Below are 16146 nucleotides of genomic sequence, written 5' to 3'. Positions count from 1 at the left end.
TATTAATGATTAAGTTTGGAATCACTTCCTCAGTGATTTTATTTTGTTTTTATTTTTTAATATATTTTATTGATTTTTTTACAGAGAGGAAGGGAGAAGGATAGAGAGTTAGAAACATCAATGAGAGAGAAACATCAATCAGCTGCCTCCTGCACACTCCCTACTGGGTATGTGCCCGCAACCAAGGTACATGCCCTTGACCACAGTTGAACCTGGGACCCTTGAGTCTGCAGGCCGATGCTCTATCCACTGAGCCAAACCGGTTAGGGCTCCTCAGTGATTTTAAATGAAAAGTAATGAGGTAGTTAGAATGCAAGAGTACAGATTTGTCAGAATTCATTTGAGAAAACCCCTGCAGCAAATTGAAGTGTTTATTTTCTTTTCCCTCTGCTTAAAAATTTGGAACCCTCTATTATGGAAAAATTCACTTGGGGTGAATTACTCTCAGTATTTTTTTTTTCTTCTTTTAAATCTTTATTGTTGAGAGTATTATGGATGTTCCCCCTTTTCCCCCGCTTTGACCACCTCCACCCGGTTCTCCCCTGTCCCAGGCCTTTACCACCCTGTTGTCTGTGTCCGTTGGTAATGCCTGTATGTGTATAAGGTCTTTCTTTTATCTCTTCCTGCCCCCCACCCCCTTTCCCTCTGAGAATGGTCAGTCTGTTCCATTTCCATGCCTCTGATTCTATTTGATTCACTAGCTTAGTCTGTTCATTAGATTTCTTATTTGTTTATTTTGATTTTTAGATTCAATTGTTGATAGATATGTATTTATTGCCTTTTTATTCTTCATATTTTTTATTTTTTTATTTTTCCTCTTCATAAAGAATACCTTTTAACATTTCATGTAATACTGGTTTGGTGGTGATGAACTCCTTTAGCTTTTTCTTGTGTGTGAAACTCTTTATCTGACCTTCAATTCTAAATGATAGTTTTGCTGGGTAGAGTAATCTTGGTTGTAGGTCCTTGCTATTCATCACTTTGAAAATTTTTTGCCACTCCCTTCTGGCCTGCATAGTTTCTGTTGAGAAATCAGCTGACAGTTGTATGGACGCTCCCCTGTAGGTAACTAACTGCTTTTCTCTTGCTGCTTTTAAGATTCTCTCTTTGTCTTTAGCTCTTGGCATTTTAATTATGATGTGTCTTGGTGTGGTTTTCTTTGGGTTCCTCTTGTTTGGGACTCTGCACTTCCTATACTTGTAAGTCTGTTTCTTTCACCAGATAGAGGAAGTTTTCTGTCCTTATTTCTTCAAATAGGTTTCTAATATCTTGCTCTCTTTCTCTTCTCATCTGGCACCTCCATAATGCAAATGTTGGTATGCTTAAAGTTTTCCCACCTTCATATTTTTTAACTCTTTTTTTCTTTTTGCTCTTCTGATTGGGTGTTTTTTGCTTCCTTATATTCCAAATCATTGATTTGATTCTCGGAATTCTCTACTCTATCTTGAGTCCCTGTAAATTATTCTTTATTTCAGTTAGTGTATGCTTAATTTCTGAATGGTCCTTTTTCATGTCTTTGAAAGTCCCACTAAGATCCTTGCAGCTCTCATTGAGATCCTTGAGTAACCTTATAACCATTGTTTTGAACTCTGTGTTTGCTTGCTTCCATTTCTTTCATTTGTGACCTGTTTTCTTTGTCTCCACATTTTGGCTGCTACCCTGTGTTAGTTTCTATGTATTAGGTAGAGCTTCTATGTCTCCTGGAATTGGTGGAGTGGCTTTGTTGTAAATGTCCTGTGGGGCCCAGTGGTTCAGACTCCTGAGTCACCTGAGCTAGGCACTCTAGGTGCACCCCTGGTTGGGCTGTGTGCACAGTCATGTTGTAGTTGAGCTTTGATTGCTGTTGGCGTCAGTTTGAGGGATTGACCTCCAGACCAATTGGCTGTGAGGACCAGCTGTGACTATAGTGGAAGAGCTGCTATACAGAAGACACCCCTATGGAGCAGGACTTGTTTCAGTGGGGCTTTGGTACTCACTGAATCTGCCCCTTGAGTGTGTCTTTTGTGGATGTGTAGAGTTGTAATCTGGTATGGTCGTAAGCTCTCCCACCTGGTGCACTGGCTCTGGAGCCTCCTGGGAGATGCAAAGTCAGCCACTGCCTGGGGCCATGGGGCAGGAACTACAGACAGGTCTGCAGATGGCTGCTACTTGTATTGGGCTTGGAAGTGACCAGGTGAGGCCCACCTGTGAAGCAAGGCAGGCTGGTGCTAGTGCTGGGTCTTGGGCCTTTTACTGATAGGTTTGGGGCATGCTGATGCCAACTGCAGCTTGTTTGAGAGATGTTAGCAAAGTCTGAAGTCTGAGCCGGGACAGGTCTTTCATAAGGAAAAGCTACTACAAACAGGTTAAGTGGGGCTGCAAATTGGATGGGGCAAAGTCTCAGGGAATCACTGATGGAAACTCAGATATGGCTGCCAGCCAGCTCTATGGCAGAGGGAGGTCCCAGTGCAGGAACAATGACCCCTGCCAGCAATCCTTGTTTGTTTCTTCATGGTTTCCTTTGTATTTCTCTATAATGTCCACATCACAGTTTTTTGTTTGTTTGTTTTTTGTTAGGATAAGTGTACTATACTTAAGTTAGAACTAATTATCCTGAGCCTGAACATTGTAATCCCAATATGCGTGAGGGGGAATTAAATTTACATTGTGGCACTAATAAGGGATCGGGTGTTAGTAGTAGCAATAACCCATCCTAAATGTATTGCTGTGTTTGATGTGAAATGAAACTACTTAATCAGTAGTTTTAATGCTTGTCTGAAAAGGGGCGATATTAACAGAAGGGAGTAGTCTGCTGGAATCCAGAAAAAGAGAGCAGAGAAAATACATGCAGAAATATAAAGGACTTAAAGAAAGTATAGCAAATAAGGTTTTATAGAGGGATTGTTGGTAATTTGTTTTTTCTCTTTGGTAATGTTTATATAGCACTATCTAAGGAAAAGAAATGTTAAGTTTGGTAGGTGTACCAGAGACAGTCCTCTCAGGCTTTTTCTTGGCCTGGATGAATATTCCTCAGAACCCATTAAATTTGTGCTTGCCAGGCAGGATTTTTAATTAATTATTAATTCAGCTCCCTATAAATTTTATTTCAGAAAGGGTATGTTTTGATAGTGTAACTATTCTTTCACTAGATAGTATATTTCCTTATTGTGAATGAATAAATTTGTAAACTAATTTATACAGCAATACTCTGTGAATTTGTTTAGTATGTGTCCAGCTGGGTACAATGATAAAATTGGGTTTCTGTCTCTGTAAAACATAGACCCTGAACCATTATGTTTCGGTCAGGTTCTGCTACCTGTAAGTGACAGCTGCCTCATCTGTAGACATCTGACTCTTCTTTCTTTGGTTTCTATAGAAATAGGCATTAAAACTATATCTAAATTTCATAGCATGTATATGGCACTTTTCGAAGATCTTTAAAATGGAACAGAGGATAATAAATGCCTGAGTTCTGAAGTTCAGTGAACGCCGAGGTTCCTTTCTAGTTGCAGGAGTCATGATTCAAGCAGATTCCTTTCAATACCCACCATTACCCACCCCCACTGTTATTTGAAGGAAATACATGGGAAGAAATAGACTTAAAGTATTATGTAAAAGCTGAAATGTTTATTGAACTGGAAGGAAATTTAACTACCTGAACTCAAAGTTCAAATTTAACTCATTTACTTTTTGGCTGCTTTGGTGAATAATAAGTAATAATAAGTAAATTTAGTTCAAGTAAATTTGGCTCACAGTGCTCTTCAGGTAAATGTAATATCATGAATTATTAATATATTAATTTATTATATTGGTAGAGTAACCAGAAATCTTTGTGGTTTTTATGTTTCATTTAATGAAGATTAGAAGAGGAGTCATGTCAGAAGAAACAGTAAGCGAATCACAGTTTTCCTTGAAGACCACAGCACTAAGAGCGTTTGATCGCCCCCTGTCTTGGTACTATTCTCTTTGTCAGGTAAAAAAAAAAAAAAAAGAAACTAACATGAAGGTGAATAATAAGTTTACTGCTCAGAGCATATTTTGCTTTCAGTGTTTAAAATTTAGTTGAAGTTTTAAAAGGTTCAGTCAAAATATTTATTAAAGTAGTTTACAACTTAACTTGGTTTTATTTTGTGTTTTTGTTGTTGTTATTATCAAATTCATAACTCTTAAAAGGTGTTGTATTATTTTTATTTAAATTCTTTATTGTTGAAAGTATTACATGTTTCCTTTTTCCCCCATTGACCTCTCTCTCCTGCCCCCCAAGCACATGTTCTCACCCTCCAACTGTCTGTGTCCATTGGTTATGCTTATATGCATACAAGTCCTTTGGTTGATCTCTTACCCCCCAACCCCCCTCCCCCCCACCTCTCCTCCCTCCCTCTGAGGTTTGACGCTTCTGTGTCTGAGGAGACAGGAGAGAGAGATGGAAACATCAATGATGAGGAAGAATCATTGATTGGCTGCTTCCTACATGCCTGGCTTGTGGCTGAGCAGAGCTCCCCATGTGGGAGCGCCCTGACCACCAGAGGGCAGCTCCTGCATTGAGCGTCTGCCCCCTGGTGGTTAGTGTGTGTCATAGTGACCAGTCATTCCCAGTCTTTCTGCTGTTAGGGTCAGTTTGCATATTACCCTTTTACTAGATAGGGTAGAGGCCTGGTGCACGGGTGGGGGCTGGCTCGTTTGCCCTGAAGGGTGTCCCGGATCAGGGTGGGGGTCCCACTTGGGTGCCTGGCCAGCCTGGATGAGGGTATGATGGCTGTTTGCAGCTGGTCACACCCCCTTCAGGGTGGGGGTCCCCACTAGGGTGCCTGGCCAACCTGCGTGATGGGCTGAGGGCTGTTTTCAGGCTAGTGGGTGACTGAAGCTCCCAACCTCTCCTTTTTTTCTTTTTCTTTTTAATTCTGGGATTTATTTACCTTCTATGGCTGTCACTGGAACTGAGAGCTGGCTTTAGCTCTGAGGCTCGGCTCCAGCTCTGAGACCTCGGCTGCTGAAAGCAAGTATCTGGGTTTGTTTGGCTTCTATAATTGAAACACTGTTGCAGCTCCAGGTCTGAGGCCTGGCTGGCTGAAAGCAGGTTTCTGGGGTTTGTTTAGCTTCTATAATTGCAACATTGTTTCTTAGAGTGCAACTCAGAGGCCGGCAGCGGCAGGCGGGGAACCATAGCTTCCTCCATCACTGGAGCAAGCAAGCCTCCTGTTTGCTTCAGCTGCCTGGCTGCCGGCCGCCATCTTGGTAGGCAGTTAATTTGCATATTGCCCTGATTAGCCAATGGGAAGCATGTTGGAGGTATGGTTAATTACCATGTTTGTCTATTATTAGATAGGATTATAATAATGTAGTATAATTTTATTATATAACACTAGAGGCCCGGTGCACAAAAATTTGTGCACTCGGGGTTGGGAGAGGAGGTCCCTCAGCCTGGCCTGTGCCCTCTCACAGTCTGGGACCCATCAGGAGATAAGGACCTGCTGGTTTAGGCCTGCTCCCGGGTGGCAGAGGGCAGGCCTAATCCTAGGTGTAACCCCTGGTCGGGCTCAGAGCAGGGCCCATTGGGGAGTTGGGGCCCCGCCTCCTGTCATGCACAGAGCAGGGCGGATTGGGAGGTTGCGATGCCACCCTCAGTCATGCTCAGGGTAGGGCTGATTGGGGGGTTGGGGCACCACCCCCTGGCACACTCAAGGCAGGGTCCATAGGGAGGTTGCAGCGCCACTCCTGTCATGCACAGAGCAGGGCCGATCAGAGGGTTGGAGCTCCGCACCCTGTCACACTGATCCCGGTGCTGGGAAGCCTCCCTGCTCCGCTGATCCCAGGGCCAGGACGCCTCTCGGCTCCCCTGATCCCTGGCCCGGAGGCCTCTGACTCCGCTGATCACGGGGCCGGGAGGCCTCTGGACTCCGCTGATCACCAGGGCTGGGAGGCCTATGGACTCCGCTGATCACTGGGCCGGGAGGCCTCTGGACTCCGCTGATCACCGGGGCCGGGAGGCCTCTCGGCTCCGCTGATCGCGGGGCCTCTGACTCCGCTGATCACCAGGGCCGGGAGGCCTCTCGGCTCCGCTGATCACCGGGGCCAGGAGGCCTCTCGACTCTGCTGATCCCAGGCCCTGAGGCCTCTCTGCCCTGCTGCTTCAGGGCTGTTTGGCTTCGCTCTGCTTGGAGCCTGAGTATGCAAGTTAACCGCCATCTTTTAGCTTCTATAATTAAAACATTGTATCTTTTGGAGTTGTTGCTTCAGGAGCTCAGAGCCCCGCAGCTGCGGGGATCCTTGACTTTCTCCATCGCTGGGGCAACCAAGCCTCCTATTCTCAGCTGCCTGGCTGCCAGCCGCCATCTTGGCTGACAGTTAATTTGCATATCTCGCTGATTAGCCAATGAAAAAGGTATCGGTTGTACGCCAATTACCATTTTTCTCTTTTATTAGTATAGGATAGTAATAGTGAGATATGTCATTGTGACTGAAGTAATGTCAACACATGATACATAACCTGCATGGATTTAAACACATCTTGTCTTTTTGATTCATGTTCCAACACTGGAATTGTGTGATTGAGTAACTTTGGCAAAATACTTAACCTCTTTAAAGCCAATTTTTATCTACAAAAGGAATGAAACAAGTGTCCAGCACATAGTAAAGATGAGTGAGCATCCCAATAAATATTCACTCCTATTTTATTTCCCTGTTTTATTTATTTAAGAAATAATACATTTTCCAAGTATTTTTCTTTCATTTAATGAATACATACTCTAAACAAAATACTTACGTCTCTTTAGCTTCTGCAGTTTTCTTAAGGGTTATTTTGGTATATTACAATGTATCATGTTAATACAAACAAACTCTGTTTTTCAGATGGAAAAGGGTAAGTAGTTTAGTTGATTTTCCAAAATCACAGTGGAGTGAGGAAGACTAGGAATTAACTAAACACTTAAAAATAAAAATCTGTCTAAATGCAGTGTGGTATTCTGAATTGGTCCTGGAATCGAAAAGAACAATAGTGGGAAAACTGGTGAAAGTAGAATAGGGCTATAGCTCTTTCTTTTTTAAATTGATGAGAGAGAGAGAGAGAGAGAGAGAGAGAGAGAGAGAGAGAGAGATAGATATTCGCTGCTCCACCCATCCATGCATTCATTGGTTGCTTCTTGTATGTGCCCTGATTGGGGACTGAACCGGAATCCTTGTTATATCAGGACAACACTCTAACCAACTGAGCTACCTGGCCAGGGCTAGGTCTATAGTTAATAATAATGTGCTAATGTTAATTTTTTAGTTTTGACAAGGGTACTATGGTTATGTAAGATATTAATATCAGAGAAAATCTGGTGATGTGGGAACTTTCTCTACTATCTTTGCAACTTTTCTGTAAATGTAAAGTTATTCCAAAATAAGATGTTCGTTACACTAAAATATTAAGAGCTCACATTTTTTGAATGCCTGCTTGTGTGAGATATTACTTTATATATGTCATTTCCTTTTATAACAGCTGTATGAGGAAGATATTAATATCCCCATTTTCCAGAGTTTGCAGTTAGCATGTGACTTGTGGTATGTTCCAGTTGTCAGGTTTATTCAAAATAAATGTATTAAGCATCACTGTGTTTCAGTCAAGCTCCAAAGGGTTGAGCAAGATCTAGATGTAGTCCCTGCACTAAGAATTAGCTTAGAACCCTTCCACAAACAAACAAAGGAAGGAAGAAAAGGTGTGTGGTAAGTACTGCGTTGGACTTAAAGGAATACATCAATTTAATTCTAGTGGGAAGTTTATGCTGTGTAAAGTGAAACAACGTTATTGGAGCAGAAGACTTGTATGTAACCTAATAACTATTCTGTTTTCAGAGAACATTAGATGAGGGAGGAAAACTTGACAAGACCATTAAACAGTGGCATCAGGTTATGGAGGGCGGAGGATTGTGCAATATGAGCACAAGGAACAGGGCCTTACTCCTTTCTCTTTATTCTCAGTGTGTTGCCCATAAGTGGGTGTTCAGTGCATGTTGAATGAATAGGACACATGTCTAGTCTTCATTTTGTCTGGAGGTAAGAAAATGAGATGCTGTAGTTCCAGCGTTCCAGGCAATGGTATTTGACTTTCCTTGGGGGGGGGGGGGGGGCGGGTAACAAATGAGAAGTGATAGGCAGGAGTAATATTAGAGACTTTCAAACCTTGTGTTGTCTAGATTACTTAGGATAAACATCTTTCCCTGGGAAATTTGCCTTATTTTTTGTCATGGAAAGGTTTCTTTTTTTCGTTGAGATTAGGACTGTAAACTTTAATGGGAATTTTATGTAAAAATAATATGTAACATATAAATAGAATTTAGATTTTACGCCCCGCCAGCATGGCTCAGTGGGTGAGTGTTGACCTATGAACCAGGAGGTCATGGTTCGATTCCCAGTCAGGGCACATGCCCGGGTTGCGAGCTTGATTCCCAGTGTAGGGTGTGCAGGAGGCAGCCGACCAATGATTCTCTCTCATCATTGATGTTTCTATCTCTCTCTCCCTCTCCTTCCCTCTCTAAAGGTGTTCCACTATCATCAGGACTAATTCTACTAACATGACAAAAACTAGCCCCCTTATCCGTCTTATACACAATTTTACCTATTAATCTAAACCTCCTAATTATATCTTTATTATCAATTGCAATTAGAAGTTGAGGAGGATTAAATCAAATGCAATTATGTAAAATTATGGCTTATTCACCTGTTGCTCATATAGGATAAATAATTTCTATCTTAATTTATAATCCAACCATAACATTATTTTTTTAATTTTTTTATAAATTGTTTTTTATTATTATTATTTTTTTATTGCTTAAAGTATTACAAAGGGTATTACATATGTCTCCTTTTTTCCCCCAGCCCTTGACAATCCCCTGGCCTCCCCTACCCCCCAGTGTCTTATGTCCATTGGTTATGCTTATATGCATGCATATAAGTCCTTTGCCAACCATAACATTATTTTTTTTTAATTAATTAATTAATTAATTAATTTATTTATTTTTATTGCTTAAAGTATTACAAAGGGTATTACATATGTATCCATTTTATCCCCCCGCCCTAGACAGTCCCCTAGCCTCCCCTATCCCCCAGTGTCTTATGTCCATTGGTTATGCTTATATGCATGCATACAAGTCCTTTAGTTGATCTCTTACCCCCCACCTCCTGCCCCCCAACCCTCCCCGGCCTTCCCGCTGCAGTTTGACAATCTGTTTGAGGCAGCTCTGCCTCTGTATCTATTATTGTTCAAAAGTTTATAATGGTCTCTATTATCCATGAATGGGTGAGATCATGTGGTATTTTTCCTTTATTGACTGGCTTATTTCACTTAGCATAATGCTCTCCAGTTCCATCCATGCCGTTGCAAATGGTAAGAGTTCCTTCCTTTTTAGAGCAGCATAGTATTCTATCGTGTAGATGTACCACAGTTTTCTAATCCATTCATCTACTGATGGGCACTTAGGCTGTTTCCAGATCTTAGCTATGGTGAATTGTGCTGCTATGAACATAGGGGTGCATATATCCTTTCTGATTGGTGTTTCTGGTTTCTTGGGATATATTCCTAGAAGTGGGATCACAGGGTCAAATGGGAGTTCCATTTTCAGTTTTTTAAGGAAACTCCATACTGTCTTCCATAGTGGCTGCACCAGTCTGCATTCCCACCAGCAGTGCACAAGTATGCCTTTTTCTCCACATCCTCTCCAGCACTTGTCGTTTGTTGATTTGTTGATGATAGCCAGTCTGACAGGTGTGAGATGGTACCTCATTGCTGTTTTGATTTGCATCTCTCGGATGATTAGTGACTTTGAGCATGTTTTCATATGTCTCTTGGCTTTCTGAATGTTCTCTTTTTGAAAGGTGTCTATTTAGGTCCTTTGCCCATTTTTTGATTGGATTGTTTATCTTCCTTTTGTTAAGTTGTATGAGTTCCCTATGAATTTTGGAGATTAGGCCCTTATCAAATATGTCATTGGCAAATATGTTTTCCCACACAGTGGGTTTTCTCGTTGTTTTGTTGATGGTTTCTTTTGCTGTGCAGAAGCTTTTTATTTTGATGTAGTCCCATTTGTTCATTTTTTCTTTAGTTTCAAGTGCCCTAGGAGCTGTATCAGTGAAAAAATTGCTTTGGCATATGTCTGAGATTTTGTTGCCTTTGGATTCTTCTACAATTTTTATGGCCAACCATAACATTATTAAACCTATTTATTTATATATAGTCTAATAACTACTACATTCATACTATTCATAATAAATGCATGAACCACAACAACCTCCTTATTCTACATATGAAACAAGACACCACTAATTGCCACATTTACTGAAGAAATTATAAACTGGTGTCATATACTTAAAGAAAGGCTCTCACTACAAGAGCCCCAGCGTTTGCTGCATGGAAGGCAGTGGAAAGCTACTAGTCCCCCCCACTCCCCGCCCCCCCCCCCTTTTTAAGTTTTGTTGTTTTTTACTTTAGGAGTAGGATATTCTTTTTTAAAAATATATTTTTTATTGATTTCAGAGAGGAAGGGAGAGGGAGAGAGAGATAGAAACATCAATGATGGGAGAGAATCATTGATCAGTTGCCTCCTGCACGCCCCGCACTGGGGATTGAGCCTGCAACCCAGGCATATGCCCCTAACTGGAATCAAACCCGAGACCCTTCATTCTACAGGCTGATGCCCTACCCACCGAGCTAAGCCGGCTAGGGCTCTTTCGGGTTTTTTAAAATATATTTTTATTGGAGGAAGGGAGAGGGAGAGAGAAATAGAAACATCAGTGATGAGAGAGGATTATTAATTGGCTGCCTCCTGCACATGGGCATGTGCCCTGACCAGGAATCAAAAATCCAACGGTGACCTCCTGGTTCATAGGTTGATGCTCAACCACTGAACCACTCCAGCTAGGGCAAGATTTGTATTTTCTGTATTCCCAGTGCTTCCTGATCAATGGAAGGCATTCCCTAAATGTTTATGGGATATAATTAGTACAATTAGATTTTATTTTAATTTTTATAGCACAGTGCAAGTACATTGTAAGATGCTGAGAATTTGTTAATTCACAAATAAAATGGCTTATTCAGATGCTTTTAGAAATTGAGTTAATGTATGTTTGTCTAAATTTCTAGATGGTTAAAAAAATTGGTTCATTGAGAAGGTTTGATTTAATCATTCCAGTAATGAAAAATCTTGCTATCATTTAGGCGGAAAATTCAGTTGCAGAATTAATCCTTAGTTGTTCAACAAATATTAACGAGGTTGAATAATGTTATGCTCCTCTTGATTCCTTGGGTAATGTTACTTACCTGAGAACTTCAGAGCAGTGGGTAAACAATTACTTCATTTCGTTTTTTTTGGTGGGAGGGTTGGTTCTACAATTCAAATTGAGCTAGCTGCATTGAATGAATAAATATTACCTGGATAGTATTTAATACTAGATTAGTTTAAGAATAATTTTAGTTTTTATGTCTTTATTTTACGTGAACAAATAAAAGAAGTTTTTCTCAACCTAACTGCATCTTTTCCAGATCAGGTTTTCACCGGTAGCTAAAAAGTTGATTGTGGTAACTGCAGTGACTGCCGTATCTGTAATTTTTCTGGCCCATCATTTTAAAAGAAGACGTGGGAAGAAGAAAGGAAAAATATTACCATGGGAACCAGAGCACCTCATACTTGAATACACTAAAAGAGCAGCGTCAGAAAAAGGTATGTAGAAATAGCTAAATTAAGTCTACAAAAGAAATGTTATAGCCCTGACCGGTTTGGCTCAGTGGAGAGAGCGTCGCCCTGCGGGCTGAAGGGTCCCGGGTTCGATTCCAGCCAAGGGCATGTACCTTGGTTGTGGGCACATCCCCAGCCGGGGATATGCGGGAGACAGCTGATCGATGTTTCTCTCTCATCGATGTTTCTGACTCTCTATCCCTCTCCCTTCTTCTCTGTGAAAAATCAATAAAATATATTTTAAAAAAATGTTATATGAAATCATAACTGAATGCAATAATTTCAGTGGTTTAGTCTCCAAAATTTTCTTCCTTAATATTTAACTCATAAGTAATGCAGATTAATTTTAGACAAATTAGGAAATACAGATGAGCAAATAGAAGAAATTAAAACCATTGGAAACTTTGCTCCCCTGGAAATAACTACTGATAATATTTTGGCATATGTCTGTCCATTTATATTTCCTTTTAAATATCATATTTAGGGGGGAAAAAACAAAAACAAATAAAGATAATATTGAGACATAAAATTTTATATAGTAGTCTCCCCTATCCATGGTTTTGCTTACTATAGTTTCAGTTACCTGCAGTCAACCATCAGAAAATATTAAATGGAAAGTTCCAAAAATAAAGAATTCGTAAGTTTTAAATGGTGTGCCGATCTGAGTAGTGTGATGAAATTGTATGCTGTCCTGCTTCATCTGGCCTGGGACAGAATCATCCATTTGTCCCCCACATCCTCGCTAAATATGCTACCCACCTTTTAATCACCTGGTAGCCATTTCACTTATCACATTGACTGTCACGGTATCAGAGAGCTTGTGTTCAAATAACCCTTATTTTACTTAATAATCACCCCAAAGCACAAGAGTAATGGTTTGACAATTTGCATGTGCCAAAGGGAAACCATGAAGTATGTATGTACTGTGTGTATACACAAAAAACTGTGTGTATACATATATCTATATATATAGTTCAGTACTATTTGTGTTTTAAGGCATCCATTGTGCATCTTGGAATGTATTCCTGACAGATAAGGTGTGTGTGGGGGTGCTACTGTATTATGTACAAGAAAATGATTTTTATATATTTTTATTTATATTTTTATTGATTTCAGAGAGGAAGGGAGTGGGAGAGAGATAGAAACATCAATGATGAAAGAGTATCATTGATCAGCTGCCTCCTGCACAACCCCTGCTGGGGATCGAGCCGTCAGTCAACCCGGGCATGTGCCCTTGACTAGAATTGAACTGGGACCCTTCAGTCCTCAGGCTGATGCTCTATCCACTGAGCCAAGTCAGTCAGGAATGATTTATATATTTTAGGTAAAATTCAGATCATACCTTTTGTAACATGATCTTAAAATATTTAACAGTATGTAAGAATGTCCTTCCAGGTCAATAAATATATATCTATGCCATAATTTACATTTTTATTTACTTATTAATTTTCAGTATTATAAAAAATAATTCACATATGTGCTCTCACTTTTAATATGTACTGTGTTAAATTTGTATAAATAAACCCTTATTTATTTAACCAGTGCCCCATTATTCACTTTAGGATGTTTTTCTTGCTATGTATACACTTGCTGACTATTTCCTTAGTATATAATATAGTTTCTGTTAGTGATATAGTACATATTATTAAATTGTGTCAATGAAAATAATTTCTCGAGCATGCAGGATTTCTTATTTTCTTAATTTTTAAATTATTTTTAGGTTTATGATTTAGTGTATCATGCTTTTGTGATTCATTTGCACAGCAAATAATTAACAAATGACTATTTTGTACCAAGTCCAGTAAATATTACAACAGTAATGATGGCTCTTACTAAGATCTTATTAGATTTCAGGTACAGTGCTAAATGCTATATATTCACTGTGTTAGTTAATCTTTATAGAAATCTTATGAATTTGGACTATAATTATGTTATTGTTCCAATTTTATACATAAAGAAAATTGAGATATGGTAAATGACTTGCTTAAGTTCATATAACTAATAAATGCCAGCATTTGAATAGAAGAGTGTCTGAGGTACTGCATTAAGATAATCTAAGGCATAATATCTGCCCTAAACCAATGGATAGATGATTAAGGGCATCAGCTGTATAAAAAAAAAATAATCACAATGAAATGTGATATGGATAAGGTTTATGTGTAATTCAGGAAAGGAAATGCTTATATTGTTAAATTTATAATTTAAAGGTTCATAGTTGTATTTTAAAAAAAATCCTCACCCCAGGATATGTTTTTATTGATTTTTTTTAATTTATATTTTTTATTTCAGAGAGGAAAGGGGAGAGAGAGAGATAGAAACATCAGTGCTGAGAGAGAATCATGGATTGGCTGCCTCTTGAATGCCCCCCACTAGGGATCGAGCCTACAACCCGGACATGTGCCCTTGACCCGAATCGAACCTGGGACCCTCCAGTCCGCAGGCCGACACTCCATCCCCTGAGCCACATCGGTTAGGGCTTTATTGATTAAAAAAAATAAAATTTTTTAATGGTTTCAGAAAGGAAGGAGAGGGAGAGAGAGATAGAAACATCAATGATGAGAGAGAATCATTGATTGGCTGCCTCTTGCACACCCCCTACTAGGGAATCAAGCCCACAACTCAGGCATGTGTCCTGATTAGGAATCTAACCGTGACCTCCTGGTTCATGAATAGACGCTCAACTAGCTGAGCCACCGGGCCAGGGGAGGTTCAGAGTTTTCAATATTTTTATATTAATTACATTAGATCATCAAATACCACCCTAATTAATTAGATGAATGTTTTATTCTTCATTTAAGAATCATATTTTAGCAATATTAAAAACATTGTATAAAGATGTAGATTTTAATAATGGTGTACATTTAATAATTTATACAATTGAGTGAAGTATGTTTTAAGATCAGCTTTGTGAATTAATATAACATAAACTTTGAAATTTTACCTGAAATTTATCATTGGACTTATGATACTTTTAATATTTATGTTTGTTTGGTAGGTTCAAGTTGTTCCAGTAGTAGACAGAATTTGACATTATCTTTAAGTTCTGTCAAAGACAAAGGATCTCAGTCTTGTAACTATGCTAATGGAGGACTTTTCAGTAAATACTCAGGTTCTGCACAGAGTTTGGCCTCTGTAAGTAAAGAAGAAAATTAATTATTCTTTTAAGATTATCTATTGGTTTAAATGTTATACAATTACAGTAGTTCTTAATATGGAAAGAACCTTAAAAAATCTGATTGAGCCTGTTTTCTTCAGGCAAATGAAATTATCCTTTTGCTAAATATTTAGCCAGTTTGCTTCCAGGTTTTTTGAGTAAGTGATGTGGTCCCATGGGGTCCTATAAAAATGGTGGTGATATGGAAATGTTGCTTCAAAGCTACATGTTCTGCAAAAAGCTGGAAGATGCATCCAGATTTTGTACTAGGTCACAAAACTCACTTGATAAGCCTGCTTAGGTAAAAATGTTTGATTTGCTGTAGCCAAGTATGGAGTTCCTCACCTCTGTCTTCCGAGTATTATTATAGAAGGAGAGGCCCAGTGCATGAAATTCGTGCACGGGGGGGTGTCCCTCAGCCTGACCTGTGCCCTCTTGCAGTCCAGGAGCCTTCAGGGGATGTCTGATTGACAGCTTAGGCCTGCTCCCCACAGGCAGCAGGCCTAAGCTGGCAGTCAGACATCCTTAGTGCTGCCGCGGAGGTGGAAGAAGCTCCCACCACCAGCGCTGCACTCGCCAGCTCTGAGCCCTGTGGAAGCACACTGACCACCAGGGGTCAGCTCCTGTGTTGAGTGTCTGCCCCCTGGTGGTCAATACACATCATAGTGACTGGTCATTTTGTTTGGTCGATTTGCATATTAACCTATTATTATATAGGATTGATTGACGAGTGAGGAATGAAGTTACTGTTTGTTCAACTCTAATATAGTTTAAAATTATTTTAAAAAATAGGTAGTATATGCATTTATTAAATACAGAAGCAAGAAATGTACAGTGAAAGATGTGTTCCTGATCCTCAATTCCCCCCCTTGAGACAAACTGACATTTTCTTATGTATAATCTTTTAGGGAATGCATGCCTCTACCATCATATATATTCATTTATTTTTTATTTTTTGTATTGATTTCAGAAAGAGGAAGGGGGGGGAGAGAGAGAGAGAGAGAGAGAGAAACAAACAAACAAACAAACAAACAAACAAACATCGATTGGCTGTCTCTTGCATGCTCCTTACTGGGGATAGAGCCCTCAACTCTGGCATGTGCCCTGATGGGGATCAAACCTGTGACACCTCCTGTTGCATAGAATGACGCTCAACCAACTGAGCCACACCAGCTGGGCTTATGTGTATTCATTTAAAAAAATAACTTACAGTACACCATATTTTGTTCTGTATCTTCTATATTTTGTTAGAATATATAGCTGCCCCATTCTTTTTTCCCCCAAGGTATTTTATTTTATTATTAT

At 39.7% G+C, this 16146-nt stretch overlaps 1 protein-coding gene across 6 annotated transcripts in view; it reads left to right on the top strand.

Moving 5' to 3' along the window:
- The window catches only part of MIGA1 (mitoguardin 1), a 93244-nt gene that overhangs the window by 1572 nt on the left and 75526 nt on the right, over window positions 1–16146 (top strand). For 3 of the 6 annotated variants that reach the window (XM_059689135.1, XM_059689139.1, XM_059689134.1), the window contains exons 2-4: window positions 3839–3952; window positions 11495–11672; window positions 14683–14819. In XM_059689135.1, coding sequence (XP_059545118.1) covers window positions 3854–3952; window positions 11495–11672; window positions 14683–14819 — 414 coding nt within the window. In that variant the 5' untranslated portion in view covers window positions 3839–3853. Of the gene's footprint in view, window positions 1–3832; window positions 3953–11494; window positions 11673–14682; window positions 14820–16146 lie in introns of those variants that run through there. The other 3 variants (XM_059689138.1, XM_059689136.1, XM_059689133.1) reach the window with 2 other exon arrangements.

This window comes from Myotis daubentonii, chromosome 3 (genome assembly GCF_963259705.1).
Source record: "Myotis daubentonii chromosome 3, mMyoDau2.1, whole genome shotgun sequence".
In the NCBI taxonomy this organism is placed as follows: domain Eukaryota; kingdom Metazoa; phylum Chordata; class Mammalia; order Chiroptera; family Vespertilionidae; genus Myotis; species Myotis daubentonii.
This window is presented reverse-complemented; position numbering and strand designations above follow the sequence as displayed.